At 32.2% G+C, this 27,540-nt stretch overlaps 3 protein-coding genes across 5 annotated transcripts; 2 read left to right on the top strand and 1 right to left on the bottom strand.

The window, feature by feature from the left end:
• Positions 1-1,492: 1,492 nt before the first annotated feature.
• On the top strand, positions 1,493-10,515 carry LOC140048956 (lymphokine-activated killer T-cell-originated protein kinase-like). Of its 2 annotated transcripts, XM_072093757.1 has the most exons (7): positions 1,493-1,513; positions 4,335-4,507; positions 4,972-5,092; positions 5,476-5,608; positions 6,068-6,264; positions 6,559-6,715; positions 10,179-10,515. In XM_072093757.1, the coding sequence occupies exons 2-7, from the start codon at positions 4,344-4,346 to the stop codon at positions 10,385-10,387; spliced, it is 981 nt and encodes a 326-aa protein (XP_071949858.1). In that variant the 5' UTR covers positions 1,493-1,513; positions 4,335-4,343; the 3' UTR covers positions 10,388-10,515. The 2 variants fall into 2 exon arrangements, with proteins under 2 accessions (XP_071949858.1, XP_071949859.1); XM_072093758.1 differs by lacking the exon at positions 1,493-1,513 and having other exon boundaries at positions 4,328-4,507.
• Positions 10,495-12,898, bottom strand: LOC140048957 (BPTF-associated chromatin complex component 1-like). The gene is made up of 6 exons (XM_072093760.1): positions 12,795-12,898; positions 12,379-12,473; positions 12,057-12,158; positions 11,287-11,432; positions 11,020-11,073; positions 10,495-10,715 (listed from the first exon to the last, which is right to left on the bottom strand). The coding sequence occupies exons 1-6, from the start codon at positions 12,810-12,812 to the stop codon at positions 10,654-10,656; spliced, it is 477 nt and encodes a 158-aa protein (XP_071949861.1). The 5' UTR covers positions 12,813-12,898; the 3' UTR covers positions 10,495-10,653.
• Positions 12,899-12,955: 57 nt separating this feature from the next.
• On the top strand, positions 12,956-22,153 carry LOC140048955 (FMR1-interacting protein NUFIP1-like). Of its 2 annotated transcripts, none has more exons than XM_072093756.1 (8): positions 12,956-13,541; positions 13,669-13,788; positions 13,894-14,036; positions 14,487-14,579; positions 14,725-14,780; positions 14,937-15,026; positions 15,117-15,307; positions 21,742-22,153. In XM_072093756.1, the coding sequence occupies exons 1-8, from the start codon at positions 13,074-13,076 to the stop codon at positions 21,832-21,834; spliced, it is 1,254 nt and encodes a 417-aa protein (XP_071949857.1). In that variant the 5' UTR covers positions 12,956-13,073; the 3' UTR covers positions 21,835-22,153. The 2 variants fall into 2 exon arrangements, with proteins under 2 accessions (XP_071949857.1, XP_071949856.1); XM_072093755.1 differs by having other exon boundaries at positions 15,114-15,307.
• Positions 22,154-27,540: the final 5,387 nt, after the last annotated feature.

Raw genomic sequence — 27,540 nt, 5'->3', positions numbered from 1 at the left:
ATTAGCTGGCGGTTTCTACATTAGCGATTGTTTCGTCGACATTAGCTGGCGGTTTCTACATTAGCGATTGTTTCGTCGATATTAGCTGGCGTTTTCTACATTAGCGGTTGTTTCGACATTAGCTGGCGTTTTCTAAATCAGCGGTTGTTTCGTCGATATTAGCTGGCGTTTTCTACATTAGCGATTGTTTCGGCGACATTAGCTGGCGTTTTCTACATTAGCGGTTGTTGTTGCAAGCAGTATAAACTCCTGCATTTTCGAAAGAACATTTCTGTAGCATGATGAGCAACCACTGTGTAGTAGATGAATATTGGAAACAGTTAACCAAATCTGACATGAAAACGTTACAGACTTTTATTTTTCTATTGTGTATCTCGTCGTTTCTTGTAAACATATTGGTAGTATCACTGTTTTGTTTCAGTTCTAGACTTCGTAAGACTAGGAATATCTTCATATGCCTTTTAGCGATTGTTGATGGAATGGGTAGTATTTCAATGCTACCCACTTCGCTATTTTTTTATTATCCTGATATTTTTTTACTTAGACTTTCAGTTTCTGTAACCGGTGGTCTGATGATTGCATCATTGGTAACGATAGCTGCCATCGGTGTTGACCGTTCCATTGCACTGACATGGGCCCCTTTGAGATACCACGTGATCGTTACCACTAGACGTTACGTCATCACAAGCTTTTTAATTGTAACCTTATCATTGGTATTGAGTATCATCTTTAACTTTACAAGAGGACATACTGTAACTGGATATTTTATCTTTACTAATCTGTTAATATTACCAATCATGGCCACTGAATGGTTGTACTATAATATATATAGAGAGCTTAAAGCAAATCGTACTAATGTGCCTTTATCTACAAACGAAGTCCAAGATTTTAAGAAAATGTCGAAAACATTCAGCATAATTATCGGAATGATTGCAGTAGCATGGAGCCCTCATATGATTTGTACCGCAATTATATATTTCATTGATTGTACTGAAATCTCGAGCAAATTAGCTTTCAGTAGCATCTTAACTTTTTCATTTACACATACCAACTCATTAGCAAATCCTATCATATACTGGCTTCATCTCTCCGATTTTAGAAAATCATTGAATGTAGTTCCTGTCATTTGCCGAAGAAGTTTAAGAATAACACCATTTTCTTAATTTATTAACTGCAATCTGACAAGCGCGTACTAAAGTCGTGCGGTCATCAACGTTTGAGTGCGCGCGTCAATATTTCTTTTAGTGATGATGTTTCACTGAAGAATTAGCTATAATAAATATATTTATTGATAGTATTAATAATAAAACATTTAATTTAGGTCGATGGTAATATTTGCCCTTTTTTCAAAAATTCACGCCTACACAATCGACCAAGAAAAAACAATGGATGGAGTAAACGATATTGCGTAAGGCACGAATGACGTTCCATACATGAAAAAACCGTGGGACTTTTGAATGAAATTATTATTCGAGAATAAATGCAAGTCGTCGGAACTGAAAAAACATTAAAGGTAGGGCCTTGAAGGTCATGAACAATTTGTAGGCTAGGCCAAGTACTCTATATTTCATTCCAAGAATTAAATACCTAGGCCAAGAATCCCAAGATCCAAGCCCACTAACTACTAGGCCTAGCTAGGCCCTACAGAGACAGTGTGGTACGCGGCCGGCCTGTAAGTAGGCCTAGCCTAGGCTAGGCCTAGTAGGACTGCACGAATACAGGTCAACCCGTACCCATGCCAACTCGTACCCACCAACTCGTACCCAAATTTTGGCTTACTCGTACCCAAAATTTTGGCTGACCCGTACCCATCATTGGCTGACCCGTACCCATCATTGACTGGCCCGTACCCAAGTTTAATGCTATTTAAAGTATATTTATATTACATTTAAACCCAGTTTTATTAAATTTTTAGATACCAATCATATGTTCGATATTATAATGGCAAAAACTATTGACCTAAAATGTATAATAATATGTACAGACTCGTACGTAAAAAGCACAGCTTTCATCGTATTTGCGTACGTCGTATTTGGTAAAGTTAATACTTGAGGGCGCTGTTTTATATGGCTCTGTACTGTGGAAGATGTCAGTGGTCGGCTGTGCTGCATTCTATTTTTTTTTCATTTATGAGTTATTAATCTATTATTTTCTACGAATAGTAGTACACGGAAATTGAAATACCCACTAGTCTGTGATGATGAAAACTTGAATTATTAAAAGTAAACATGAATATCTTTTATACATAATTTGTATTTTCATTTTATTTTACAGATAATGAAGTAATGTGCTTTTTGAAAATCGTTTTAAAACGAATGGTTTTTGTTGTTTTGTTTTGCAAGTTTTGGAAAATATTAAACTGTTTTAACATTTCGAAAATATTTAATACATTTTTAAATAGTCACTCGTATTTTAAAATCACGAAACTATTTAAGTGGATACCAGCCTCATTGCTGCTATGAGCATTTAGTAGTAGATTAGATTATTGCCGTTTATCTAGTATACAATGACGGATGTGAGAGTAATAATAAAAGGTAACTACTGTACTAACCTCCAATAATTTAACATTTAATTACAAACGACGACATTTGCTGTTATTACGTTTTCATTTTATAATGATTATTACTGTATTATTATGACTAAAAACCGAAATAAATACTACTAAAACTTAAAAAAATCATCTTATCGCTGACAGATACGTAAGAACTCAGACACGTGTAGGTAGGCCTTCAGAAGGTTTATATTATTTTAGTAAATAAGACGACATCCGTTGCCATGGAAAAACGATCGTAGTTCATTTCATTTGTCTTATTTGACACATTATAGAATGCGTATTTTTTTTTAAAAAAGGGAATCCCTCGTCAGCAAAAACACGTAGCTGTAAGTTATTGAGGAAACATCTACCAAAAATGTTTAATTACCGTAAACAAACAGATAATTTTACTGAATTATTTAAGAAAAAAAATAAATAGAAAACGATCATACGCCACATTGCGTTGCTATTTTTGGACACACTACAAATGGACCCGTACAAATGCGTTTTTTTTTTTTAATAATAAAGAGGAATCCCCATTCAGCAAAAACACGTAGCTGTTATAGAAGAAAATCTGCCAAAATGTTTAATTGCCTTAGGCTACAGTACGACAGTACGTGTATATGATCATTTCACTGAATTATTAATAAATAAAATATATGGAAAATGATCATACGTCATTACTAAGTCGTCTCTTTGACGCCGGCCCTATAAATGCGTGTTTTTTATAATAAAAGGTTAATCCCGGTCAGAAAAAACACGTAACACGAAATCTACGAGTAATTCGACCCCATAGCCCGGCAGGCTTTTCGCTTAAAACAGGGTGTTGTTAATTCAACCAATTTTAAATATACCAAATACAATAGAAATAATTACTTGATCGAATGTAATCAGGGAAGATAATTAGAATAAAATAAAAGAATAAAAATTGATAAGTATAAAATTATACGTTGTTGGTACTTTACCTGGGCTTAATTGAATTGTAATACTAACTATACAACAGTTAAAATATTTTTTTATTAATTAATGTTCTCTTACGTAAATAAAAAAGACACATCAAACATACGTTTATAAAACTATAATACTAGATTTAAATAAATGTTAACAAATATATGCCTAATTAAACGAAGTCTACAATCAAATCAATGGTCATTTTTATTAGCACACATTTCACCGAGACCTGTATGTAAAATAAAAAAACAATTTAAATATAAAAATATTCATACGGCAAAAGCATACCACTAGTTTTACGCCGATCAAATCATTACAAGTAATTATTCAAATTGGGTACGAGTAGGCCAAATAATGGGTACGAGTAAGCCAAAAATGGGTACGGGTAAGCCAAAAAATGGGTACGAGTAAGCCAAATACTTGGGTACGAGTAAGCCAAATATTTAGGTACGAGTTGGCATGGGTACGGGTTGGTTTGGGTACGGGTTAGCCAAAGTGGGTACGAGTTGACCAATTATTTGGGTACGGGTTAGCCAAGTTGGGTACGAGTTGGCATGGGTACGGGTTGGTTTGGGTACGGGTTGACCAGCACCCGGTAGGAATGCTAGGAGCTGGTAGTAGTATAGGCCTAGCCGAGCTTGTATAAGGAAGGGGTAGCCTAGGCCTAGTAGGCTTGCATAATTTGAAACTTGCACAATTTGAAATTGCATAAGAATTCTTTTTTTGTAGGCGTACATAAAAAATATAAAATATCACACACATTTATTGTCAATGTCATTGTCAATTGTGTTGATTTTTTTGTAAAATCAATGTTTTTTTTTAAACAAATATTAAAATTGATTATACAAAGTGATGTAAGATGTCTGTAGGAGCGTTTTCAACTCCAGTTAATAATCTTAAGAGAAAGTCCAAGACCTCATTAAATGGATCCTTGTCAGCCTCGCCTATGATCAGCATTCCTCCGTCTCCCTTCCTGAAGAAGCTTGGCTGGGGCACAGGTGTTTCAGTCTATTTATATGAAAGGTAGGTTGAAAATATATAATACAGTCAACTCTCCCAATATCGGACTCTCTGCTGAAAACCGGAACATTCCCAAAACAAGACTTTTCATGAGGTCCAAACCGAGTCCCAAATTTATTTTTACCATTAAAAACAAATTCTTAATTCAGACTTTCCGGAAAACCAGACATACTAGGTCAGCCCAAAGGTGTCGGCTATTGGGAGGGTTTTCACCATATTATTTCAAAAGGGGTGATCCGGTCAGCATGGTTTTATTGGACTCTCAAGAACAGTATTATTATTAAAATTAATAGTACCAAAAAGTTTTAATCAAACATATTCTTCCTGCTTAAAATAAATAGTTAAATTCTCAATTGGAGACTGAGAAACATTCTTTGTTCTTTCTAACTCTGGAGGCTTGACCATTGAGATTTCCAGAATTGTATCTGCTAGGTAAATTCAATTTCTTTCATAATATTTGTTGATAGGAGCCCAAAAAATGATGGATCACCAAGATCACCATGGGCTGTCAAAAAACTTCTGAAAAGAACTGTAGTTCCAGCTGAAACAGTGAAAGAAAGGCTCAAATATGAAGCAGATATTCTGAAGGTATTTTAGCCATTTTTATTACAACTTCACATGGATCTCTGCAGCTCAGTTTTTTTAAATTAATATTAGTAATCTTTAAAATTCATTGTATAATATTAAAAAGATTGATCTTTGTTTGAGAACTTAATGAGATTCAGGTTCATTTATTAGGTCCTTGGGGAAATTCATGACAGGCACAATCGACATACAAAATATATAAAGTCAAAATAAAGATAAACAAGTAAAGAGTTGTAATAAAGATACACTATACAAAATAAACTTAGATAAATTTAGATACTGCATATTGTATATTAAAAAACATCGATTTAATCTAAATACAATAATTAAATTATTCTGTAGTGACCAAGATTTTTGTTTTAATTAGAAATGGTTACAATTTTCAGAGAGTTAACCATCCAAATGTTGTTGGTTACCGTGGATACATAAAAGACAAAAATGGAGTGCCATGTCTGATAATGGAAAATGGTGAAATTAGTCTATATGATTTAATTGAAGCAAGAATAGAAAATAACCAAGGTAAGACTTGTTAACTTGTCATTATTATAGTGGAGTTGTGGCTTGATGGTTATGATGCTTGGCTACCAATCCAAGAGTCCTGGGTTCAAGTCCCATCATATTATGTATATTAAGAAGGATGGTGAATGAATTTGCTTATGGTTATCCTTGGAAATTTGCCTAAATATATATATATATCTACCAAGCTACGTTCTTATTCAGACTCCACCCTGGCTCCCTTTGTTATATTTCTTTTATTCCTGTCCACCCAGGCAGCACTTGCAAGCTTTATACTATGACGTTATCCAAATTCCTTCACTTGCACTGATAAAGGGCTAGTGTTGCCCGGGCATCAGTGCAATATATATATATATATATATAAAGAATCTCTATCCAATAGTCATTGTTATAATACTATAATTGTTTAATTGATAATTTACAAATACTGTTCATGTATGTTATGACATGGTTTTTATTCAGGTTCATTTCCTGCCAAGCAAGTGCACAAAGTGGCTGTATCTGTACTCAATGCACTCAGATGTCTCCACACGCAGCACAAGCTGCTCCACGGAGACTTAAAAAGTGCCAACGTACTGGTTGCTAACAATTTTGAATCAATTAAATTATGTGACTTTGGAGTCTCACTTAAACTTAAAGATGATCTTACTGGACTTGAGGTAATTCAATTCATACTTTTACGGGTTATCCAGCATAAATATCTGGTTTATGTTCTTTGTCTTTTCAGTCAGGGGAGAAATGATAAAAGGCTTCCTACTTTATAGGAGTTTTATCAGATAAATTATATTGTTTTGACAACTCTTGTAACATGACTACAGTGCTGATTTTGCCATTGTTCATAGTATGTAGGAAGGAAACCTGTTGTTACCTATTCATATGTTCTTGATAATCATTATTTTTAATCAGTCACTGATTTAAAAATAAAAACTAAAAGTTTTTTTCTTTCCACTCAGGATCCCATTGATCGATATATAGGGACGGCGGCCTGGAATTGCAAGGAATCATTTGAAAATGGACCAATCACAGACAAGGCTGATATGTACTCATTTGGTCTGGTGTTGTGGGAAATGATCACGTTGCTAGTGCCTCATACAAGTAACATGGATTTAGGTAGTAGTCCAGATCCCTATGTCAAAAAAAGTGCCTTCGTGTGCAGATCATGGGGAAAGTGTAAACATTGTGTTTTATGAATATTTGAATCATGCTGGTTATAAAAACCTATGTTGTCAAATTTCTAAAATTCATCTTTGACCTCTGACCTCAATTTGATTGTTTTGACCCATGGAAAACAAAATGATCATATCTTTGCAACGCTTAGATTAAATGAAATAATTTTAGTGTCAAATTATTTGGGAGATGCATATTAATATTCGTTCTAATGGAAAAGTTTGTCCAAAAATGGCTGGAAGTATGATTTTTTGCATATTTGACCTTTGACCTACATATCATATAACTCCGTAACTAATAGTTGGGACAAACTTTAAATAGGGCTCAAATTAATCTGGAGGTATATGTTTCTATTCAGTCTAATAAGAACTTTTTCAAGAAAATGACCCGAAATATTTTTATTGACCTTTGACCTGTACTGGTAGTACATATTTCTATAATCTCAAAAACTATTGACCGTAAAATGGTTGTTTTTGTGAAATGGTTCGAAAAATTTACATTTATATGTTGTATAATAACAAAATTTTATAGAAGTGTAAAAGAATTCTATTTATGATCACTAACTTTGTAATTTATTAACATCACTAGCATTTGTTATAATATTAAAATGTGTCATATTTGCTGATTTTAAGCACTTCACATGAATTTATCAGAAAATATGTGTATTTAATATAAAATTTATTTTTTTTTATATAAAGAAAATGTAATTGTCTATCAAATAAGACTATTTTCAAATTATTATGGCTAAAACTTAATTAGATACAGGCAAAAAAGTGTATTTTTACTTATGTGAACAGCGCCCTCAATCTTAATTTTTTTCAAAAAAATACCACATTTTCATGTGGTTTCATAAACTTAGCTGGTTGTAACTTTTTAAAAGATTTGTTGTCAGTGACGTGTAACTTACATACACCTTCTAACATATACTAAGTAAGTTTCTGAGATAAAATGAAAACAATATTTTTATAGCTTGATATTTTTCCTGAGGTTATTACATGGTGCATGCTAAAAAGATTTTGATTTTGTGCTAAAAATACATCTTTTTGGTCCAGTACAACCAATCTTGTACAGCCATTCTTACACAAACCGCATATTTTATTGGAAAGATAATCATAATATCTATCCAATAAAATATGAATTTTGTGTATTAATATCTGCTAGATAGCTTTTATTAAACCAAAAAGATGGACTTTTAGCTCAAAATTAAAATATTTTTATGATGTGCATCATGTAATAGCCTCAACAAAAATATCAAGCTATCAGAATATTTTTCACAACTTTTTCAGAAACTGACCTAGTACGTTATAAAAGTGGTATGTAAATTACAGGTTACTGTAAAAAGTCTTTAAAACAAAGTTATAACCTGTTAAGTTCAGGAAAACACATAAAAATGTGGTATTTTTGGGAAAAAAATGAAGATTGAGGGCGCTGTTCACACAAATAAAAATACACTTTTTTGCCTGTATCTTATTAAGTTTTAGCCATATTAATTTGAAAATAGTCTTATTTGATAGACAATTAAATTTTCTTTATATAAAAAAAAAAACAACTTTATATTAAATACACATAATTCTGATAAATTCATGTGAAGTGCTTAAAATCAGCAAATATAACACATTTTAATATTATAACAAATGTTAGTGATGTTAATAAATTACAAAGTTAGTGATCATAAATAGAATTATTTTACATTTCTATAAAATGTTGTTATTATACAACATATAAATGTAAATTTTTCGAACCATTTCACAAAAACAACCATTTTACGGCCAATAGTTTTTGAGATTATAGAAATATGTACTACCAGTACAGGTCAAAGGTCAATAAAAATATTTCGGGTCATTTTCTTGAAAAAGTTCTTATTAGACTGAATAGAAACATATACCTTCAGATTAATTTGAGCCTTATTTAAAGTTTGTCCAACTATTAGTTACGGAGTTATATGATATGTAGGTCAAAGGTCAAATATGCCAAAAATCATACTTCCAGCCATTTTTGGACAAACTTTTCCATTAGAACGAATATTAATATGCATCTTCCAAATAATTTGACACTAAAATTATTTCATTTAATCAAAGCGTTGCAAAGATATGATCATTTTGTTTTCAATGGGTCAAAACAATCAAATTGAGGTCAGAGGTCAAAGATGAATTTTAGAAATTTGACAACATGGGTTTTTATAACCAGCATGATTCAAATATTCATAAAACACAATGTTTACACTTTCCCCATGATCTGCACATGAAAATACATAGGGATCTGGGTTGGCATTTATCAATATTTGCTTATATATTTGCTTATATTTTTGCTTAAGCTGAAATATTTAAGAAGTGCTTAAGCAAATAACTTAATCTTATTTATCAAACCGTCTTAGCAATGTCTTAGCAGAAAAATTGTCTTAGGTAAATTTTACTTTGCACATGCGCAAAATTAAACTCTAGAGGGCAGCAAATTATGTCTTAAGACGAAAAATTCTTGCTTACGCATGCGTATTAGCTTTTTTCTCTTAGCGATGGCGGCGCTATAACATTTTATCTCCGTATTTTCACTCCCAACAAGAGAGGGCGCATTCTGGCTACTATTGTTTTTATTACTTGAAATAGAGAAAGAGCACAACAGTCGGAAATACGTACGAAAATCATTCGCTCTAAACTTAAATCAAATCAACATTTATTTATTTTTATCAATGACAGCGACCCTTGGCAGCCGATACAGTTTTCTAAAAGCTAGTCAATTGGGTCGTACCTATCCCGAAAATATTAGTTTTGCTCGTCCAATTTCTAGGCCATCTTTGTGAAAATCGATATCATTATTTTAGCGTCCGTAGTACAGCGTAAAACGCACTAGCGTAGCCTTTCCGAATGTTCAATGTTCCGGCCTAGCGCGCTCGCGTTGTCAAAAAAGAATGTTTCTGTTGCAGAAATGAGATAAGACGAAATTTTTCATCTTAAGGCAGGGTGTTTTTCGTCTTAGATTTAAGACAAAATTAAGCAATTTTTTTTGCTTAGATATATTGATAAATCTGACTTAGGCAAAATCAAGGATTTAAGGCAAAGTTAAGACGATTTTTTTGCTAAGCAAGTTTGATAAATCCGGCCCCTGGACTATAGGGAAAGAATAACTAAGGTCATCATTGGATAATGATTTGTTCAGGGCCAAAGTTTCACTGTAACTACTCTTTGTCTCTACTACTCTGTCTTCAAACCTCAAGTTTTGTGTTAGCTTCATAAATCGGATGTCTACACAAAATTATGTGACAAAAAAAGTGATATTCCCAAATATGGACATGATGATTTCATATCACTACCATATTTGGGCACATCACACTTTTTTCTCAGTTTGATAGTGTAGCCAGAGCTCTTCCTATCACAACCTAACTGATACAATAATTGTTTGGTAATTTCAGATTGCACAATAAGTGACGACGACGACAGCTTTGATGGAGAAGATTTGCAAAGTTTGTTTGGAACCCAGCCTCCGCTTCCCGATACCTTTGAGCCAGAGTATCAACCACTACTGGAGCTTATCGCCATGTGTACCAGTGAAGACCCAGATGTTAGGCCATCAGCTTCTACGGCTTTGCAAGCATTACAATCTTTACAATTTAGCTCATAACAACTTAACAACAATTTTATACTCACTTTGCAGTACCCAGATTTTTATTTTAACTTTCACAAAACTTATACACAAATTCTTTTTTAAAAATCGCAAATTTATTTAATGAAGACAATCATACAACATAAATATAATTACAGAGGTTTTAAATGCAAGTATTATTTACTGACAAATAAAGAAACTGAGAAAAGAAAGGACTGATCCAAGACAAAGTGCAAAGCAGTTGTAGTGAAAACTTATGAAGTGTATTCTGGGAAAACCTGCCTTCATCTTGATAAAAGATCCAAGTCTGAATTTGATGCTAAGGAATCATTTAAATCCATGGTTTCTAAAAGAAAATGTTTCCAATTAAAAACAAAGAAACATGATCTGTAAACGTGAAATTAAGTCAATACTGAATAAATATGCTTTTCCAATAATTTTATTTATTTCGTCAATTAAAAACATAATACAATACAAATATAAACCCATGACAGGGACAGGATTAAACAAAAGCAAACTTAACTGCTGTACAAATGTTCTCCTCCGTCGTCACGGGTGGCATATAATAGACATCAATTAAAATCACATAATGAATAGTGGACTGTATAAACTTATTTTTCTATTGTACATTAAGTAGCACGTTTACTTACTTGGTGTGGTAGGATCTAGTCCTTCAATGTCTACCAATGATTCACACAGTGATTCTGAAATAGATTAACATATTTATGTTTACTGAAATCTGATTTTCTTGGATATATACTACTGTATATTCTAGCTATGGTTTAAAAACCTCTTTTTTTGTCAATCCCAAGCAATTCAGTTTTTCTCTGTGATTTGTGGATATTTGAATGAATGAATACAAGCTATTTAATCTTGATAATGTGACCGCCTAAAAAACCCCACCAGTCATTCATTACCTGTCTTTATTTTCTTAGCAGGCGTTTCATCTGTGACATCACTGAGAGCGCCCTCTGGAGTTGTTGCAGGTCTTTTTTGTGGGGAGGTTGATTTCTTTTGAGCATCTTCTTGGGCTTTTTTCTTTATGGCTAGTTTTATTTGAGCTCTGTTAAAAAAAAATTCTGTTTCAGATGTCTGAAAGCAAAGGATGAGGGTGTGGGAATGGTCATGGTACATGTAGAATATTAAAGTCTCTTGGTTCACTGTGCCGATAGTTAAAACTGTGCTGATAGTCAATATTGTAGTTAGTGTGGTAAAATTATGCATGGTTGCAATGTTGATTCAAAAAGCTAATGTAAATTTGGGTGTTGGGATTATACTTGGGTATGGGATTATACTTGGGAATGGATGAGATTATACTTGGGCATGGATGGGATTATACTTGGGCATGGATGGGATTATACTTGGGCATGGATGGGATTATACTTGGGCATGGATGGGATTATACTTGGGCATGGATGGGATTATACTTGGGCATGGATGGGATTATACTTGGGCATGGATGGGATTATACTTGGGCATGGATGGGATTATACTTGGGCATGGATGGGATTATACTTGGGCATGGATGGGATTATACTTGGGCATGGATGGGATTATACTTGGGTATGGGATTATACTTGGGCATGGATGGGATTATACTTGGGCATGGATGGGATTATACTTGGGTATGGGATTATACTTGGGCATGGATGGGATTATACTTGGTCATGATAATTCCGGTTCTTACACTGTTCTTGTTTTTATTACTTCACTGATTTTTACTAAATCTTCTCCAAATTTTTTAATTGCTGTTTGTAGCATCTCTATTTCACCTTCTGTCCATTTTGAGCTGAAAACAGAGATATTGGTTATTATACTGACAAAGTTAATATTCTTAAATTCGAAACTTTATTTTATGAGGCATCATAGAGCGTAAAAATCATACTTGTATTAATTATTGGTGTTGGGCTAGTGATTTCCATGTCAATTATTATATTTAATTATTTTGTTACAAATAAAGTAAAACAAATATAAAACTAGTCATTGGTTTATTTGTATATTGTACTTGCCTACCAGGGCTTGGCTCAGCTACTGGATGCAGCTGCATTGTAAGCTCACCTAACTTACTAAACGCCGCACCAGCTGCAGAGAAGATCTCACCAACCTGATTGGAAAGCAGTTTACAACAAAATAATTTAATTACACAGATGTTTAGGTCAGCTCTTTTATTATAGGGGGTTTAATATTGATTGTAATTATTGTTAAGCCCAATGATCACTTCCTCTGTTAAAAAACAGTGCTGATTAAGATCATTTAGCCGTTTTAGGTCAAGCAGATTATGGCCATCATTTAAAAGGCCCAGGCCTACGCAAGATCACAGTTAATTGTATATAAATGGTAATGTTATTCAAATACAGTGAGTTTGTGTTATGTAAGGAGTTTATACCTTGATTTAGTAATAATAAAAACAATATTTAAAACTTACTTTGGCTGCAGAACTCATTTTATATTACTCGTTTGGCGCGGCGTCGCTTGGTTTTGTTGAATTGTGCTGTTTTTGGTGACCTCGGTCTTGTTTTCATTTCAGCTGAGGTCAACAGATATTTGTCCGGTTGTCGTTTACGTAAAGCTCGTAGGTTGGGTATACCGTACCCAAAGATAGTGTAGCACTATCTTTGGTATACCTTTTCGGTACACGTTAACGTTTGTTTAGACAACCATTCCACCAAACTACAAGCAACAGAAAGAAAAAGAAGCAACAAGCATGGCTTATTCGTTTCCACCACGGGGTTTTACAGTCGACAAAAATGACATTTGTTCTCCTGAAAATGGCAAAGTTACAACAGATTCACAGAAAATTGCACAAAGTACAGGTTATAACAGTAGTAATAATAAGCGAATAAATAATGGCACCCACAATTTGGGCTTCTGTTCTCAGCAGGCTCCGACCACCACGACGAGACCGGTTCATCCCTATCAATTTCCCAATGAATTTGGAGGAAACTGGATGCCTCCTGGGCCTAGGCATAGAGGGCCTAGATCTTGTTATTATAATCATTCCTCTTCTATGCAAACGTTTCAACAACAACCCTTTGATAATAATTGGCCTAGGCCTAGACCATTTAGGCATGATGTTCCTGGAAATTTTCAAGGAATACATCATGATATAATGAGTCGAGGAGCGAAGCGTTCTCACAATATTCAGAATGGACAGTCATCTATTAAGAAAAAGGTAAAGAGTGTGATCACAGTCAATGGTTTGTTTGTGATTATGTAATTCACTTGTTATTTTTACTTTTTGTCAACACTGAAGTTTTGTTTCATAAATATATTTATTAACCAAAAAGCTTTTATTTCAGAGTAAGAAAAATTTCCGAAAAAATGATTTGGCAGAAAAGTTAGATTTTAATTGTGATAGGTGTGATAGAGGATTTAAAACTGAGGATAAATTCCAAGAACACATCAATTCTCATGTTAAGGTATGTAAAGAACAAACATCATGTTATCAATTAAAAGATAAATTAATTAATTTAATCTGCAAATGTGTCACCGATTAAAATGGCACATTTTTTATTATTTTACAGTGCGAGTATCCAGGATGTAGCTTTGAAGGCGCTTTCAAAATTGTCAGACAACACAAAGGAATGCAACACGCCCCAAACTCAAAACCGATTGGACGACTGGAGACGTCGGAAGAGATTGAAAAATGGAAGGAAGAACGGAGGAAGTAATGCACTTGTCAATTGTATGACCCACTATACGACCCCCGGGAGAGGTGCGTCATTTGTCCGATGTGCGTCATACCTTTGAATACCATGACGCACCGGTGCGTCAAAAATGTGACTTACCTTTAGGTGACCATGACGCACCCATTTTGACGCACTATGACCATGTTGTTTATGATATGGTGGCACACCTTGTTCATTGATTTGACGTACCATCTAGGTTTTTTGACGCACCCCTGCGTCAGTAATTATTTGTAAATGACGCACCCATGACGCACCTCTCCCGGGGGTCGTATAGTGGGTCATACAATTGACAAGTGCATAACGTATTCTTGATTATAATTATTATTAAGTACTTCACAGTACTGAGAAGTTTTTGAAACATGCTTTCCACCCATGATAAGATTAATATCAATTCATTTCCAATCTTTTTGTTTCTCTTTTTTTTCCAGGAGATATCCATCGTTTAAAAATGTCATGAATAAAGAAACAAAACTAAATGACAGAATAAGAAGTGGAAATGTTCTTAAAACTAAAGAATTTGGGTAAAAAGTGATAGAATGAAAGCAATTCTGTTTTTCTTGTCTTCTTTTTACATACACTTTAAATTACTCTAGTGTACATACTGTAATTGATTTGTGTATGCTGTTTAAATTAGATGAATAATTAGTGTAACATTTATTTTTACAGGAAAATGAAACACAAATCTGAGATTATGGACAAATCAAACAAATCGCATCCTAAATGTAAGATATTAAGTTAATTATCGTTTTAGATAATAATATAATTTATGGAAATCTTTGGTTGGATTAAATTGTTCTACTGATTTTGATAATATAATACGGTAAGGTATTTAGGCATCAAATAGAGTTTTTGTGTCTTAATATTTATTTGTTTTGTAGCTGAACATCAAGAGCTGAAAGAGAATATTGTAGGTTCACTTGGATCATTAGTTGCATCTTATGGAAGTGATTCTGAAAACTCCAGTGAAGGTAAAAGCATTTTTTTAAATAAAAACCGTTTTTTTTTACATCTTTTTTACTATGTACTGTATTACATTGAGGTAACTTTTTATATAGAAGAAGGTGAAATTAGAGAGGAAACAAAGACTCCTGTTCCTTCTGCTCCTCCACTTGTGCCGCAGATAAACAATGCTCAAGCTGTGAAAAAGATGAGTTGGCAAGAAAAAAGAAAACTGCGCAAGAAAGAAACAAAATTCAAGAAAAATAGAGGAAAGGTTGAAATAAAGAAGCGCAAGAATTTACTAGAAATGGTAAGTGAACTTTTTCTATGTATATTTTATATGCAAATGACAATAAATGAAAGTAATTTTCCACTGATGAATGAAACTGATAGTCACTGTATGTTCTTATGGTGTATTAAAAGTATAGTCCGAAAGTAACAAGAACTGTGCTATATTGCTGAAAGTAAATATATTGATAAATTGGTCGTCCTTTACCAGGCCTTTAAACTAGACTATTGAAGATTCAAACAACAAGAGTTTTAAGTAACAGAATGGACATTTTGTTAAATGGCTTTCATTGTTTAGAAAAAATACAATATAGTGTACCTATTTGTCTCAATAAAAACATCACTGCTGCCCTCTATGTGTTGTGTGATTTATTTGCGTTGGCATTAAATTAGTGAATCAAAATCTTTTTAATCAATTTCTTTTCTTGTTTTTATTAGTATATTTATTTGCATATTCTTTTAAATTATTTTAGAAAATACTTAAACACTTAAAATGTGTAAATTCAATTTGTTATTTACAGTTATATTGCTTGTTTATTTTTAGTTCTTCATTTATTTAACCTTTTCTTTGTTACTCATTCTCTACTCCTTGCTCCCTCTTCCCTTGCTTAATTTCCCATAAAGTAAAAATAAAACTAGAAATGTCACTTAGATATTTTTTTATCATGAATATTAATGAGAACCAGAGCACATTATGTTGATTTCCACATTTGTTAATGTTTGCTCAGCTGAATCTACTTCACAAAATTCCAATAAAGATAATTTTACATAATTACATATGAATGAGAAAAACTGGTTTAACTACAGTCAACTCTCCCAATACTGTACATCTCTTTAGGCTGGCCAAATAGAGTATGTCTGGTTTTCCGGAAAAATCTAGTATTTAGAATGTTAATGTTAATTTGGGACTGTTTAAACTTCAAGAAAAGTCTGGTATTAGGACTGTACTAATTTTATTAACTTGTACAAAAAAAGTATAGCTGCTTTATTCATAGTTATTTGGGTTTTGTAAGATTCTGAACATCCTTCACATTTATTTGATTAATCATCACTGTGAGTGAGTGAGTTTGTTTTTATATCAAATCCATACATCATACATATTTTATAAATAAATAAGTCAAATGAGAAACATTTGGAAAAAAACAGAAGAGAAACATAATATGAAGATGATTAGATTCAGGACAACCCAATGGTGATCTTTGAAAAAAAAGTATTTCCATTGCCCAGGGTCCGAATAAAATATAAAAAAGCACGAAAAAATGAAAGAAAATGGAGAATGAGTAAGTTACTTAAGTTACTACCTTTTTTAGTGACAACCAAAAGATAAATAATAATAATTAAACTATAGAAATTCTGAAATATGATAAAATATTATTAACAATGAATTTCATATATAATGTTCAATTAATGTGTTGTTAATCTAGATTTAATAAAGCTTTCTGCAAATTTACCAATAGTTCAAGGAATCTTGACACAACATGTATTTCCGGCCAATAGTTCAAACCAGCTGTATTGAAAGTGTCCTTTGAATACGTTGCCTAGCAATAATCTAGTGTAGACGCGTGGTATCCTCTTAGTGAGTATTGTAATAAAAGCATTTGCTTTAGTATGAAAACATTAACAAGATTTGATAACTTTGCTCATTCATTGTATTTATTCTCCTCGCCCTTTAATATTTAAATTATTTGTATTGGCACATTGCCAAGTGGTGGCATACTCACTAATTATGTACAAGCAACAACAACAGTTTCTTTTTACACTTGTGTTAAACAGCTCATAGAGACTACTTGTATTTTGCGCTATACAAATTTAAAACCATTAAATGGAGTGGAGTTATGGCCCTGTAGTTATGATGCTAGGCTACCACTTCAGGGGTCCTGGGTTTAAGTCCCGTCACAGTCAGGATTTTTTCTAAGGACAAAATTACAACTCCACTCCCAAAAACTTTGTTTATGTAGAGCATCTTGTGTATATGTTTATCTTGTGAACCTCTGAGGGTCCGTAATGATCAGCAATTGCTGGATGGATCACCCTCAATAAGTATGGTCCAAAAAAAAAAATTTAACTAGAACATAGGAGAGGTGCTCTTGAACAGTATTTGAACCCAATACCTAAATGAACATATTGGACTGAGAGGTATTGTCACACCTGACGCTTGAAACTTGGCATGTTTAGTTTAGAATACTAGCACATGTGTTGTCACCTGTATTGGATACTATGTGTTTTTGATGCCAGGTTAACTCCCCAGACAAATGTATTAATATTCATGTTTTTAGAGATTTGCTGGAAGGCATCTTGTAATGGATTAAACCTTTGGGACAGATTTCAGATGAATTTATTATATTCATGTTATAATTTCAGAATAAAGATTTACTGGGAGGCATTTCATAATGGTTCAATCTCTTCAGAAAGCTTTAATATTATTTGTATAAATTGTGTTTAAACAGTGATTAATTAGATCAGGGAGAAGTAAAATTGTAATTTCACTCTTCCCTGAATAGATAAACTATACAATTTTAAAATGTATAATTTATTTGTCATCATTATAATATTATACCAATATATATTGATGTACTGTTCATAATTTACATCAGTGGCACTCAGTACAAGTCTAAAACTTTGCTTGTCATTGGTTAAAACGATTGCGTTGCGTTTATGTCCTTGCGTTACGTTCTAGTGGGAACCAAGCTTTAGTGCGTCAAAACATCGTCTGTAACTCGCTTTCCAAAAGTGTCCTAAAAATTCTAGCTATTGATAGTTGTGCTTGTGCTATTATAATTAACTGCATTCGTTTATGATGATGAAGTATAATATTTGACTGAATTATTATAGCATTTCCAATATTGGTGTCAAATTTGTGAAGTATGGCTGTCATTTTGATGGAACATTAAGAAAAACGCTCAGGGGAATAAAACGTCTATTTGAAATCAAACTGTCTTTATCAGCCAAGAAAGTGGATTTAATTCATTTACTCTGTGTGTAGCTATGTAGTACAGTAGTATGGTTAAAATGGTTGTTACCAATCCAGGGTCCTAGGTTCGAGTTTATGGACCTGTAATTGGTGATTTAGCTTTTAAATTTAGTTTGGATATATAATAAAACTTAAATTATAGCAGTACAATTTTAAATCCATTATTAATATTCAGACTAATGATAAATCAAACTAAAACTACTTTTAACGTTGTCATCTTACATTAAAGCTAATGCATTGTGATCTTCCCTATTTACAATTGACAAATGATAATCAAATATAATACTTATCCACTACATAACTCATCAATATTATAGTGTATATTGCTTAAAATTTTAATTGTAATAATCCCATGTATGCATACATTAATTGAATACATATTCGATCCATACTTTCAAAAACTGTAAATTTTATTTGAAGAACACGCATTAAAAAACTTTGATTTACAAAAAAAAAATTGCAAAAATATATTATTGAGGACCCTTTCTCTTGAATAAAGCATCTAGTCAAATAAAACAATTAATTACAAATATTAAAAAATGTAAGTAAATACAACCAATACTGTTTTGTAAGACTATGGGAATATCTGCCACAAGGATTAGAACATTGCATTCCAACAAAGGAATATCTGCCACAAGGATTAGAACATTGCATTCCAACAAAGGAATATCTGCCACAAGGATTAGAACATTGCATTCCAACAAAGGAATATCTGCCACAAGGATTAGAACATTGCATTCCAACAAAGGAATATCTGCCACAAGGATTAGAACATTGCATTCCAACAAAGGAATATCTGCCACAAGGATTAGAACATTGCATTCCAACAAAGGAATATCTGCCACAAGGATTAGAACATTGCATTCCAACAAAGGAATATCTGCCACAAGGATTAGAACATTGCATTCCAACAAAGGAATATCTGCCACAAGGATTAGAACATTGCATTCCAGCAAATTATTTTAATTTACAGGTTCAAGGGAAAGTAGTTTGACAGTTGCTTTCAGTGGCAATTCAAAGATTCAATTTCATTCATATTTTTTTTGTCAAACTAGTTTGATAGTGTAGACAGAGCGTTAGTCTCTCCTTATTCATCGAAAGCTTATGTTTTCATCAATATGTATTGTATTTGATAACATGTTAAGTGAATCTGTTGCTTGTATCCCAGGGTTATTTTTTTATGTAGCAGAACAAATCTTAATGTGTCTGTGTAGACTGTGTTTCACTTACACTTCAAATATGAGCTAAATATTTATCAACCTAATGTCTTGAAATTGAAAGAAAAGACAATACAGAATTGACTTGTGACATGAATTATAGGAAATATACCTAGAACTTTTATAATTAGTTCTATTATTTAAAATGGAAATATAATTTATAAAATGTTGCTTAGTTATTTAAAAACTTGTACATTTTGTGCAGTGGCATACTTTATGTTTCGTTTATGGAGCACTTGGCAAAGGTCATCAAATTATATAATAATTCTTTATATGGCTTTTCTTATAATAGCATAGATTATTAACGAGTTAATTTGTGTAAACCATATCAAAGGTTTTAATAGTTTTCTCCTCAGTAAATTGATTTGTTGTATAATTATGTGCCTGACTGATGCGTCTGTCTCGTACATCTCACATCATTAGTACAGCATGAATATTATAGGTGATAGTTATACAGTTCTCGCACCTTTTTTTCCATCATAAATAATGTCAACTTAATGGTGTTGAAATCCAGCTGTCATTTTGTATGTAAATACACTATACAGTAAAACTATTGAAATTAATTGAGGTGTTCTGTCAGTAATTGCTCTGTGTTAATCAATGACATTTGATAATTATCCAGTGATAGGTCACCTTGTAGATCACTCAAGCATAAAAAACAAAGACACTTGGGTAATTAGTAGAACTGTAAAGTGGATGAGGTTATTCCATTTACTGTCACTGCTCCCCCTGCTGTTTGTTAGTTACTTTTCTTATTAATTGCCAGACCTTGCATTGCAATCAAACATTTTATTTAAGAGTTTGCTTTATTTCTTTAGAAATGAAATCTAGGGCCACCTATTGCATCATATCATGTCATTTATAAAGCTCTACAATACAGTAATCTCAATAAACCTTTATTAATGTTTTAATGAGTCATGTTTTATCCATTAGTAAACATCTCACCCTGTAATGAACTCGCATTGAAAGACTTTCAATATTTATCTCTGAATCATATTGTTCATTTACTCTTTATTTTACCAATTTTGTCCTTGCGAGCAAACCAATCAAACATTATGTGACAAAAAATGTGTCCATAACATATATGGACATAATGATGTCATATCACTACCATATTTGGGCTTATCACTACCATATTTGGGTACATCACATATTTTGTGTCAAATTAGTTTGATAGTGTAGACAGAGCTTTAGATTAGATGCAGACCCTAATTATACCATAGCAACTGTACCATGGCAACTGTTCTATTAGCTTTTTACTAACTCTCATTATTGGAGACTGTTATCATTTACAGAATAATTCTGTAAACAAATTTAGTCTAAAAAGAAAAAAAGTTGATTACAATTCATATTCATCTAATTAAGTGCTGTCTGAAATTGTTGAAAATGTGAATACTGTTAAGACCTTGAAATGAATGTGAATATAGTTTAATGACTTTAAAATGTAATTTCCTTTACTGGTGAAATAGCCACCCTTTCCTACACATTTAACATACATTGTTGCTGCCATTATTTGTTAGTGTTAACAAATAGTCACACCCTCTTTAGTGCTGGATTCATAATTTTAGAGATAAGTAGAGAGGGAAAGTGGTCCCAGAGGCCCAGAGCCTAAACATTGTCAAATGGTGAATACTTAATGTTCTATCTTTTACCTTCTTTTACATTGTATTTTTGCCAAAATCCGTCTACTATATGCTGATGTATCCAGGTGGTCTTTTATTTATTATATTATTTATTTATCTTTTATATTATTGATATCCATTTCTATGAATATTAAATCACTACCCAGGGGGTGCATATATACACCTATTGTTCACCTAAGTGAAAATGCTTAATTTTACATTAGCACATTGCTCTGTGTTTGCTTATCTAGTCTACCCCTGAGATCTCAAGTTCTGTTACATTTATTTATTTTGCATCTTTGATAAAACAGTCATGGGACATGATGTATGTATATTGCAGGTGTAGTGGAGTATGTGTAAATAATAATGATTTATAATTTACAATGTGGGATATTATTGATGATATGATAAGTTTTCCATTTCGTTGATAAATCAAATTAACATTTTCATCATGCTACACCTTCCTGTAAACCTTTTCAGTGTAATTTGTTTCAGTATTTATTTGAGCTTCTTATGCTTTTACAATTTAGAGGTCATCTAATTTATTACGTTGCATTACTGATGAAAGAAATACTTATTTTGTTTGAAAAATATTGAACATTTTTGTCTGATAAATGTCTTGATAAATTGTTTTCTATTTCTATAGTTACTCGCGGGTGACATTAGACATGAAAGGAATGTGCTTCTGCAGTGCCTAAAATACATAATCAACAAAGGATTCTTTGACACAAATGCATGATGGGATGGAATATGATAGAGTTTCATCTAATACAGATGGCAGAGATCCACCAATGATATTAATGTTTCAACATTTTTCCAGCAAATGTAATTGTAATACAGTTAATGTATTCATTAAGAAAATATTTGGTAAACAATGCTACAACAGACAGCACGGTTACTGCAATGTTTCCAATGTACTGTATTTTAAAAAATATTCATAAATCAACAATATCATGAATGAATTATATTAGTTATTATTTAAAAAGAAATGAAAATGTTTAAAATCTTGTTTTGTTAGATATTTTTGTTAGATATTTTGTTAGATATATTTAATTCAATAGTGTATTTTATTTGGAAATGTAATTGAATATATCCTAATACTAGTAATATCCACAACATTGTCATTCTTTTTAATGTACCTTTTGATTTATCAAAACATTTATTATGTAAATGTAGAATTGTAGATCTTACTATCGTAGTAAATAAATACTGTTAATAATATTAAATATTTGTTTTTATTTTCTTAATACATTGTATGATTAAATGTGTAAAAAATCTTTCTATCAAACCAATGATACGAATTACAAGATTAGATGGTAAGTACCTTCTTTTCTTGTATGATTATATTGTAGGAAAACTGATTTTAAAACAAAAAATCTTAAATGGAGAATAAAATAAACATACTGTAATGTATTATAACGCATTACTGCCTGTTAATGTAACTAATCATAGCAATATGTGTAAAAACCTACAATGTTGACCAGCTTAAAAAAGACAAAGGCTATTCAACCAATATCTTGAAACCAGTATGCAACATAGAAACTCATGGAGAACCATCGTTAAGCTCTGTCTGTCTGTTATATTCCCAAATATAGTAGTGATATGACATCGTCATGTCCATATACTGTATCATTTGGTCACATAAAATTTGATAGTGTAGACAGAGCTTTAGAGTCCGTCAGATGATGGAAAAGCTATGTTTTTTGGGATGCGGCGGGCACACCATTTTTGTTCGTGTTTGATGGATTACTTAAAAAGATGATGCTCACTCACTCATACTTGTTCTTATTACCCGAGCGATATTAAACGAAAATAACACTCTGCATTATATTCTTCGTTAAGCTCTGTCTACACTAGTTTGAAAAAACAAATTGTGAGTGCCCAAATATGGCAGTGATATTCCCGAATATGGTAGTGATATGACATCATTATATCCATATTATGGGCACATCACATAAACTTTGATAGTGTTAACAAAGCTTTAGACATGATACAAGCTTGATGCTCGTATATGATTGTAAAATGGCCACCACCTCGTTCAAATCTAGTTCCTGTCAAGCAATCCTAACGTATGAAATTAACTGGCAGGCAATTTAAATATTTCTGTCGAATTTGAAAAGTATAATTTAAGACGGGAATTACTAATGAAAGTAATGTAATTTGTTTGCAATGAACCGTTACCGAATTATTTACATTTTATAGATTTAGTTTAAGTTATTACTATATGTGTCACTTCTATCATTATGAATCGAATCGTACATGCAGATGCAAATAGCAATATGCTGAATAGAGAGAGAGAGGGGTGAACAATTACAAAGTAATCATGAATCTTCGGAAAAATAAAGGTCATGAAATAGCATTCAGTCAGTCATTAACATTCAATCTTTTTTTTCAATTTAAACAAAAAACGGAGTAGCTGATTCCCAAGAAAAGTACCACAGGAATATAAGACTTTTCAATACAGTATACTCTCAATTAATTTTCTATTATACAGTAATAATCATAGACTGTTTAATATATCTATATAGTAATGATATAGTAATCGTGTCTAGAATTATTATGTTAATGATTGTGATAGAGAATAAATTGATATTCTAACGTCCCCTGTGTGTACATTTTGTAATATTCTCTTTAAAAAAACAATTATACAAAAATTGACCCTGATAGCATGTTAACTATAGATCTGATGAGTAGACAGTTTGCATGATGATTCTGCTAAGTTTCATGTTCTCGGTTTTTTGTACGCATGCGCAGATTAATCTCCGCATCTACCGTCTACCGAAATATTGTTAGATTCCAAAATATTAAGTGAAGGGAGGCACTACATGTTACACATAATTCTTGGTCCTCTCTCAATGACGGTTGTCACACAATGCTTTAGTATTTCTTCTCTTTTTGTTGTATTTATATGTTTTATAGGAACAATTTGTCTGAAATAACGTTGACAGAATTGAAACAAAATTCTTCATAACACTCTGCGTAAATGTACATGAGATAGAATAGCCGGCCTTCTTAGTGGTAATTATATATCTATTTGTAGAATTTGGTTTTCTAAAACATAAATAGCAAAGGCCTACTGATTAACCCCAGAGCAGCAGGTGGAATGTATAATAGACCTAACAATCACCTAATGAATTATACTCTAGTATCCAAGTTGATTAATTGTCAATTTGTGATGAAAATTTGCCTTACAAAAAGCACGAATGTAATATGTCCTATTTGTAGCCTGATTATTCTCATTGTCTTTAGGCGTTTTACATTAATACCAAGTATTCTGTAATTGCTGCCTGCTTCCTGAATATTTCATAACGTCTCTAATGGAAAAAATAATGACTGTCTAGTGTGAATTAACAAGGATGGACGTTTCCAAAAACGAAATATCTAAAAGTTGCAGAAATTTGAGAAGAGAACAAAATACACGAATGGAACTAATTAAATTTGTAATAAAAGTTTTAATTTAGCATTTATTAAATTAGGCTTTATTTGTGCTTTACAATTCCCAAGAACAGTACAGTGTAATACCTTAAAAACCAACAACCATTTCTAACAAAATACGTCACAGGTAAAATGTTTAGAATTCTCATGCAAAAAGAAAACTAGTGTGTAACAACGCCCAATATAGTGCTGGTACAGCGATAGCAGCATAAAGACAATGGTGGCGGCCAGTCTGGTAAAAACTTACCGACCTGCTCGTCACCACATTCCTGAGTACACATTCACTCTATACGCAGCTACTGAGTCTAACAGTCATTCTACACATACTGAAAAGTTTTTGAGCGTGCGTACAATGACGTTTTTTACTCGATTGCTTCTAGAATGCGCGTCCAGTAAAAATTAAATAGCCATCTTTCGTTTTACACGTCATGCTATTTAACACGCGCTTTAGTACGAAAAGTCATACTGCACATGCTCATATGTTTTTGACCATGCGCAGAATTACTTCTCGACAGCTGCGTAGGCAATGGTGCGTCGTGAAAACGTAAACTAATAAAATAATTGTGTCGTTCATTTTTTTAAAATTTCAGTAATTTTGGGAAAGATAGAATTACCAGAGTATAGTTAGTTTTTGATGGAATGTGAAAATGATTATATTTACATCTTACAATTCGTTCAATAAAGAAATTTAAATGATTGGATAGAGACCTGCTCATCATATATATTTCTTAATTTATCGATCTTCAATAGGAAAATTATCATGATGTACAATTTTTCTATATCGTTTCAAATACAGTTTATATAATTTTTCTGAATCTGACGAATTAAATAAAATCAATATTACTTGTAATTTAGTTCTGGTCCAAAATGTTAATTTTTTATTTTTTTTTTTATGTCAAAACGAGATATTTTTTATCGGGATTATTGTAATTCTGCCAACTATCTTGAAGTATTTTTAAGCTTATAGTTTTAAATATAGCTAAAAGTTATAGACTATAACAGATATAAGTAGTAGATTTTAAAGACGGTGAATTTTTATATTAAAATCCCGACCAATCAACTCCAAGCAAAAGGACATACACAAAGAGGATTAAATACTCCAGTCTTATATATTGATTACAAATCCTAATATTATGAAGACCAGCTTTAGTAACTAATGATACCGTACGCTAAAAAAGTTATACATAATACCGGTCTATAATATGCGTGGACTGAATCAATATTATCATACAGTATGAAGAGTACCTTACTTAATTCATGATATTATACAATGTATTTACTTAAATCAATCAAGTTCATACTTTAATGCAATCATTACATAATCAGTACTCTATTTAGGTTTTACTTATATAAGAACATTTTTGAGTGTCGGTACTAACAATGTTATAAATCTTAAAACCGACCTTTGTTATTAAACTTAATTATGTGTTTAAGGAACACTTTCGGTGTTTTGACAATATCATTATCCAAGTCATTAGGAATCTTAATTTTACATACATACCGTTCACATAAAGATCATTGTCTCCAAAAACAAGAAAAATGTAAATATAATAAAATCAGACTTTGAATAGGCCATTTTGCAGTTTTAATAAAGTTATTCACTGCCGTTGGAAAAACGGGAAGAATGTTATATAAGAAAAATAAACTGTTAAATTTAACCAAAACGTCATTGGCTGGCAACCAATTTGACTATTGTGTTGCTTTCAAAAATTGTTCAGGTAAATATTTAAACTTGTATTTATTTAAAATGACATATTCAACACAAACAATTGGTGGACAATACGCTAATTGATACTATAATAGCGTATTTTTATATAGCTCTTTCTTATCCATTAGGCATGTTTATGTTATAATTTATAGTTTTGAAATTTAAGAAGCCATCCAGATGAACAGGAATAAACTCAATTGTTTATATTTATATAACACAAAATGCAAATGGAAATGCAATACTATTTTTTTTTTCAAAATGCCATTGTTTTCAGGTACACCTTTCCAATTTGATAAATTTAATTGTCTACTTTATTTTGACAGATTTTATAGCGCAATTAGGGTTTTTAAAATTTGAATGATTGTATTAGTAATTTTCATAAATATTTAATGCATTCAACCAATCAATTCAATTTATTAAATTAGCAAACATAAAGAGTCACGCTGTCATAATACTTGGTAATAAGAACAACATCCTTGAGTGTATGAATCAGAAATTGAAAATTGTGAAATCAATATCCACATCATCATGTTGCGACATTTACCAACATTGTATGAATAAATGCGGCGAGGTCTTTTTTATAATTCGCCATTTATCTTTACCAACATTGTATGAATAAAGGCGGCGAGATCTTTCTTATAATTCGCCATCTACCTTTACCAACATTGTATGAATAAAGGCGGCGAGATCTTTCTTATAATTCGCCATCTACCTTTACCAACATTATATGAATAAAGGCGGCGAGATCTTTCTTATAATTCGCCATCTACCTTTACCAACATTGTATGAATAAATGCGGCGAGATCTTTCTTATAATTCGCCATCTACCTTTACCAACATTGTATGAATAAAGGCGGCGAGATCTTTCTTATAATTCGCCATCTACCTTTACCAACATTGTATGAATAAATGCGGCGAGATCTTTCTTATAATTCGCCATCTACCTTTACCAACATTGTATGAATAAAGGCGGCGAGATCTTTCTTATAATTCGCCATCTACCTTTACCAACATTGTATGAATAAAGGTGGCGAGATCTTTCTTATAATTCGCCATCTACCTTTACCAACATTGTATGAATAAAGGCGGCGAGATCTTTCTTATAATTCGCCATCTACCTTTACCAACACTGTATGAATAAAGGCGGCGAGATCTTTCTTATAATTCGCCATCTACCTTTACCAACATTGTATGAATAAAGGCGGCGAGATCTTTCTTATAATTCGCCATCTACCTTTACCAACATTGTATGAATAAATGCGGCGAGATCTTTCTTATAATTCGCCATACCTTTACCAACAT

The sequence above is a fragment of the Antedon mediterranea genome, chromosome 5, assembly GCF_964355755.1.
Source record: "Antedon mediterranea chromosome 5, ecAntMedi1.1, whole genome shotgun sequence".
In the NCBI taxonomy this organism is placed as follows: domain Eukaryota; kingdom Metazoa; phylum Echinodermata; class Crinoidea; order Comatulida; family Antedonidae; genus Antedon; species Antedon mediterranea.
The sequence above is the reverse complement of the archived record's forward strand: the minus strand, read 5'-3'. Positions and strand labels throughout refer to the sequence as shown.

Excerpts from the sequence above, each read along its gene's own strand:
- LOC140048956 (XM_072093757.1), top strand. The coding sequence starts at position 4,344 with ATGTCTGTAGGAGCGTTTTCAACTCCAGTTAATAATCTTAAGAGAAAG. Across the intron at positions 4,508-4,971 it reads TCAGTCTATTTATATGAAAG|GAGCCCAAAAAATGATGGAT; the intron begins GTAGGTTGAAAA and ends ATTTGTTGATAG. Across the intron at positions 5,093-5,475 it reads ATGAAGCAGATATTCTGAAG|AGAGTTAACCATCCAAATGT; the intron begins GTATTTTAGCCA and ends TACAATTTTCAG.
- LOC140048955 (XM_072093755.1), top strand. The coding sequence starts at position 13,074 with ATGGCTTATTCGTTTCCACCACGGGGTTTTACAGTCGACAAAAATGAC. Across the intron at positions 13,542-13,668 it reads AGTCATCTATTAAGAAAAAG|AGTAAGAAAAATTTCCGAAA; the intron begins GTAAAGAGTGTG and ends CTTTTATTTCAG. Across the intron at positions 15,308-21,741 it reads GCAAGAATTTACTAGAAATG|TTACTCGCGGGTGACATTAG; the intron begins GTAAGTGAACTT and ends CTATTTCTATAG.
- LOC140048957 (XM_072093760.1), bottom strand. Across the intron at positions 12,159-12,378 it reads GCTGAGCCAAGCCCTGGTAG|CTCAAAATGGACAGAAGGTG; the intron begins GCAAGTACAATA and ends CTCTGTTTTCAG. Across the intron at positions 10,716-11,019 it reads ACTAGATCCTACCACACCAA|AAACCATGGATTTAAATGAT; the intron begins GTAAGTAAACGT and ends ATTTTCTTTTAG.